The sequence below is a fragment of the Plasmodium cynomolgi genome (assembly GCF_000321355.1).
Source record: "Plasmodium cynomolgi strain B DNA, scaffold: 0001, whole genome shotgun sequence".
Lineage (NCBI taxonomy): Eukaryota > Apicomplexa > Aconoidasida > Haemosporida > Plasmodiidae > Plasmodium > Plasmodium cynomolgi.
In genome coordinates this window covers 1-6351 of record NW_004193318.1, presented here as the reverse complement: position 1 = coordinate 6351, position 6351 = coordinate 1, and the positions used below count along the sequence as shown (strand labels likewise).

The following is a 6351-nucleotide window of genomic DNA, read 5'->3' as shown; positions in this document are numbered from 1 at the left end:
ATGAAGCGTATAGTTATGAATTACCCCAATTTGCAGAGAAGTTTAAAGGAAAGGAGGCCTTAAATTTACTCGATAGGAAATGTCCTCATAACTGTCTAAAATGTTGTATTCCAAAGCGATATAGGATTACCCGCGGTAGAAGGAAAAGTAGATAATCAGAAAACAAATCAAGCGTTCAAATCATATAAAATTGGAAGAAGAATTGATGTAAGTAATCGTCTAGAGGCATAATTCATAAAATGCACATTGAATTTATGTAGTAATTCTTTTGAAAATTCATTATTTAAATGTAGAGTACCAATAAGAACGGACTAAAATGATACATTCGTGGAAGTGAAACCTTGCCTATTCATTTAATGTTTTTTTCTACTTTTTGATATTCAGGAAAGAAAGTTAAAGACGTTTCCTTCATATGATGTATATGAGGAATTGAATAAAGAATCATCCTCTAATAAGTATGACAACTATTGCAAGGATAAGTTTAAATCTGAAAGTGAACGAACAAAGTTGGACAATCTTTGTAAAAAGTTAGCAAGAAATTTAAAAGGAAAATTATCCAACATTGAAGATAAGGAAGAAAATCAGGATGATCATTGTTTATATTTCATGTCCTGGCCTTACGACGAAATGAGTAAAATATTTACTGGCAATTCGAAAAATATTTATGAAATAGGAGGTTTTGCCAACTTACTCAAAATAGTGTATGATATCAGTTCTGAACTACGGAACGAGGATTATCGTGAAAAATCTGCATTTTTAAATAATGAGTTTAGTATTTATAATCAGGTAGTATGATACATAAAATCTAACAATACTGAATTAGAAAAAAATTAAAAGTAGATATTATAAAATTACTGACTAGGAACCCTGCTTTTTCAACCTCTTTTTGTGGCTTAGATGAATGTAAAGAAATGAAAGATTTGTATGATTATTTTAAAAACTACAAAACACTGTATGAGTGTAAGGATTCTACTGATAAATTTAAATGTCAAGGACATTGAAAATATGTCACTTATATCAATCAATTGTATGGAACGTATATAGAAAGATGCTTCATTTATCATCGAAATAGGGAACACATAAATGAATGTCCAAAGTATTTTAAATGCAATGAAAAGTGCAACCCGTTTAGTTTGTATAAAAAATTGACATATAGTGGAATTGAAAAACCAAATCAACTTATTTAAAAAGCACAAACGCCTCTACCCATTGAATATGTCCGCACATTTAGTTATTCAAAAACGTCAAAAGAACCATGTGATAAATTAATATGTGATCCTTTCGATGCTTCCACCTTAGGTCTTTTCACATTACTAGGGATGTTAATGACATTTTTCGTTTTCTACAAAGTACAATAGTAAATTAAGAACACAATAGGTTTATATTATGGGGCATATCTTATATAAATACGCATAAAATAAATGCACTTATTTAAAATAATTTTTCCTTTTAGTTTATTCCTTTTGGGACTTAGTTAGTTAAACGTGCACTCAAAAAAAAAACAATTTATCATAATATTCATGTAGCGGTTGAGAAGCCATTATGACAAAACCCGCCTGGAAATGTAAATCCAAGTAGAAACGAAAAATGATTGCACATATCTTATCAGTCTACTTAGGGATATCCGCAATGTCTTATATGGAAGAGTACACAAAAATGGGGAAATTAAAAACATAAATATATTTTTTATCTGCAGCTATATTTTATAAAGCATGATAAAAATAATGCTGTCAAAAATGCACTTTATTTTGTAATTTTTTATAACTTAACCGTTTGAGTGTTTTTTTGTTTTATTGTCTAAAAGTTTATTCAGTTGTTGTTTGTAGGATTTCCTTTCCTTTTTGTTTTGGTCATTAGTTTAATAGAATAATCTGATATTCTGTTATATGCCTAATATTGCGGTACCTTTTTAAGCATTTTTTTTATTATAATGTATCATGAGTACATATGCACATATTGTATCAATTAACAGCTAATGCATCAAATTCGTCAATTGTTTAACAAATTTTGTGTATCATTTGTTTACACTTTAAACGTAAGGCTTAAGGAAGCATTATTATTAGCATCAATACAAAGGAATCATCACATCGATACATTAGTAGACAAAGGTTCCCATAAAACTTGGTCAATAATGTGTAAGAACTGCCTGCTGCACAGTATGTTTTATAATTCATAGGAGGGTCATCACATTGGATGACCACTTTTTACTAAGAAGTTTACATTTTTCAGCGATTGCTTATATATTTATACTTTACATACGCTTTAGTAGTGATTCTAAAAGCGCTCTCCATTAGGCAATGTGAATCCTTGAGAAAAGCACTAATTTGTAGAATATGCCCTCCAATGAAAAGGGAAGTAGTTGCGAAATTACATTACTGTTTTATATGCAAAGAATATAATATGTTTAAATTTATTTAGTCAAATATTTGTTTACGTTGTACTTCTCAGTAATATACGCTGCTTCACATTATTGAAGTCGAAGAAGAGGAATTGCTACGAGCACATTTTGTCACTCTCCACTAAGTAAATCGAAATCTGGAAAAATGAAAAATTAATTTTATTACAGTGACACTATTGATGCTTTAAAATGTGTAACCCCACTACAATGAATCTGTGTGCGAGAAAAAGGAAAAAAAAATAGTTTATTTTTACATAATAAATACGTTAATGATAGAAAATAAAACTATGATATACTTTATGAGAGCGTACTTACACATAGCAATTAAGAAATTTACTAGTAACAAATTGTAGTAATGTAATCACGTTATAATATATATATATATATATATATAAATTCTTGTATAATGGCTCAAGTTCAATTGAAGCAATATATTAGCAGGAAGTTGAAATAAATAATTCTTTTACGTTTTTATTTCGTAATTTTTTCACACGAATTAGGTGAAAATGTATCATTATGATAAATTATAGCTCAAGAATAAGCGCAATTAATGCATTTTCATTTGTACGCAGTGTATCAAATTGCACCCATCGTGTTTTCTATTAAATGTGTAATTGTATATTTGCCATATCACAAATGTTATGAATGTTAGAATTTTCTTTTCTTTCCTTTATCTCTTCACATTATTTACCTTTTTTCATCTCATATATTCTTCATACACCTTTACATATTAATACTAATTAAAATAACTAAATTGAAAATACCCCTTATTTTGGAGAGTAACATTTTTGTTAAGTAACTAATTAAAATTTTCAGTTGCAAACAGTTCACATGAGAAAAATGTAGGATATATATATTTTTTTAATTACTATGAAGAAACGAACTTTATATGATGCTTTTATCGTTTGGAAATATTTTCTTTATATTTGTATTGATATTTATGCTTCACATTTGTTTATATATATTGTTTCCTTTTAATTTGTTAGAACTACGAATTGTAGCAATTTTCCCTTATAATTCTAAGAGAGTTATGCATTATAGAATCATTCACGGACAATCACAATTAAATAATTAAAATTTAACAAATTTTTTACTCTAAGTTGTGTAACTCATCGGAAGTAGAAATTTTCATATTTTTTTATTGAAAGTGTGTATTATCTGGTGCCAACACCTTTGAAGGACGAAGTGGAATATTAACGAATTTATTTCAATGCGGATTAAATTTTATATTTTATAAAAAGACAGAACATTTGTTTCTATTTAGAATAGTAAAAATGTTTACAAAGTAAATGCATAAATTTAATATTTGTGAGACGATATATTCCATTTCAAAATTTATATATGAACTATTAAATTACAATTTTATTTTTATCTTTTTAGAAAATTAGATATTTTCATTTTGTGTGATGTGGATAGCAGTGAACGTACTTAGAACTTGTTGTATATCAAAAGAATAATTGCTACTGATACGTATTTAGTTGGTTGCTAAAGTTAACAACTGTGAAAAAAACTAACGAAAGATTGGACTATGTTCCTTCATTTTTTACATGAGAACAGTTATATATAAACGAATAATATTTATCTTTTTATTTAGTCATGTGTAATTACGATGACAACCCCAAAGAGAGATCAATGGGTACGTCTTTATACTTTTTCAACCGAACATGCGCAACTTAACATTTTAATATTTATTTCTCTTAAATGGAGGAAATGGACAATTTAAGGCACTTATTTGTGTAAATGTAAATGCAAATGTAAATGCTAATGTAAATTTAAATGGTTTTTCTTACTTTCAGGAGATTCTTTTTAAAGATTTTCCCGCACAACAGCAATATAACATTTTTAATGAAAGCTTTAATAGTTGTTATCATAGGACATATTGTGACGATTTAAACATTCCTGATCGCGATAAAAAAGAGAACTTATAAATCTTTGTAAAAGGATAGCATGCAAATACATAAATTTACCTAATATTGTTCGATCGGAAAGAAATTATTACGATCGCTGTTCATATTTCATTAATTGGGCACAAGATGTAATTAAAAAACATTTTAAAGTCGATTTAGCCAGTAATTATTACTATCATTTCATTTTTAAACTTATCGATGTAGCTCGTTATATAAGTTGGGAAGATTTAAAATCCCCTCCTTGTCAACGTTTATTTGATAGTGATTTCAGACATTGGGAAGTTGAAAAAGATATACATGATTATTTTAAAAACATAGATACTTTAAAAAGTAAAATTGATACTGAAGCTGATAAACGAAATTCCTACCTAGAATATTTAACTTATATTAAAGATTTGTATGAAAAAAACTACGTCGAATGTTGCGATCCGTATGATGTTTCATATAGTAATTGTCCAAATTATTTTATATGTAATCCAAATTTCCATCCGAGTGAATTGATAGCTAAAATAAAGCCCGATACTCATGTTAAAAGAGTTATAGTTGGTGGACAGAGAGGTAATCCCCAATTATTATCTACTGTACAAGCTTTAAGTGCAACTTGGACGTATAATCAGAACGTTAGAAATGCAAGTCGAGGAGGAGATTCATCGAGCCTATTTTTTTCTTCTTTATTTACAGGTCTAAATGGAGCAAAAAGAGCCTCCAAATTACAAGGAAAATCATATAGATACGGTGTTGGTGGTCAAGATGCGTATTGTCCGAGTGGTACGACATACGATTATAGAATGCATACCTGTAAAACTCGAGAAGGACTTAGCTTTAGAGTAGTTAATTATGGAAAAGATTACGACCCAGCGACTCTAGATAATCAAATTGAATATTTAGATGATATAGGAATTCTAGTTCCAGGGAGCAAAGGTGAAAGTCCAAGTAAATATAGCTCTTTTCGTCTAGGACTTTCATGTGCTTTGGGATTAATTATAATCATCGTTTTATACCTTTTTATTAAAGTAAACGAGAATTGTGTGTTAAAATGTTTACCTGCTATATGTCCTTACTTATAATTATAAAAGAATATATTATTTAAATATTATCTTTTACGCTTGTTTTTAGAGAACACCCTTTGGATACGACTTACGTCATAAGAAAAGCGTAAAAAACTGCAGAAGAAGCTATGATTGAAATTCATGTGAAAGAAGAGTTGGATGAAAATAATGGTAATGCAGGTGCACAATGGGATGGATATAATGGCGTTGCACAGTGGGATGGATATAATGGCGTTGCACAGTGGGATGGGTATAATGGCGTTGCACAGTGGGATGGATATAATGGAGAAGGACAATGGGATTATCATAATAGAGAAGGACATTATGATGAATATAATGGAGAAGGACAGTATGATGGATATAATGGAGAAGGACAATATAATGAACATAATGCAGAAGGAAAATGGGATGAACATAGTGAAGACGAAAGTTGGGATGGAGATAATAGGGGAGGAGAATCTTTTGATTATTCCAATACATATGATGATGATAGACCAATGCGTTTTTCTTATCAACCATCTTATGAGGCCTATGACTAACGCGAAACGAAGTGTAAGCTGTCTTTAAAAACGGGATAAAGTGGTTATATGAGAAAATCTGTATAGTGAAACAATATTAACAAATAAAATAAATACACAAAAGGGCTTTTTTTATGTGTGGTTTCTCCTGCTTTTATTCCACGTATGGAATTAATAATACGTGCATTATTTGTATCAAAGCATGTGTCCTTAAAGGGGACAATAAAGTTGGCTTGGAAAATGTCTAATTCTTATAGTCAGGGGAATTTTTAAGGGGCATACTCCCACCCTCAGCGTGTTAACCGTAAAATTATAAAACAAAAAACAGTAGTAGAAAAAGATTGTTAAACTTGGTCTTCATGAATGTATTTGCTTTGTAAAAAATATATTTTTTCTATTAATTAAAATTCACAATGATGATGTTAATTATATCGCACATTGAAATATGAGCTAATATATATGCTTTTATAAATGGATCT

General features: G+C 29.1%; 2 protein-coding genes across 2 annotated transcripts; both read left to right on the top strand.

Moving 5' to 3' along the window:
* PCYB_001020 (hypothetical protein) lies at window positions 1-795 on the top strand (the record flags this gene model as incomplete). The annotated part of the gene is made up of 3 exons (XM_004228255.1): window positions 1-12; window positions 160-207; window positions 385-795. 3 exons carry the CDS (start codon window positions 1-3, stop codon window positions 793-795), a joined length of 471 nt encoding a protein of 156 aa, XP_004228303.1.
* Window positions 796-3994: 3199 nt separating this feature from the next.
* On the top strand, window positions 3995-5372 carry PCYB_001010 (CYIR protein; the record flags this gene model as incomplete). The annotated part of the gene is made up of 2 exons (XM_004228254.1): window positions 3995-4034; window positions 4318-5372. The coding sequence occupies 2 exons, from the start codon at window positions 3995-3997 to the stop codon at window positions 5370-5372; spliced, it is 1095 nt and encodes a 364-aa protein (XP_004228302.1).
* Window positions 5373-6351: the final 979 nt, after the last annotated feature.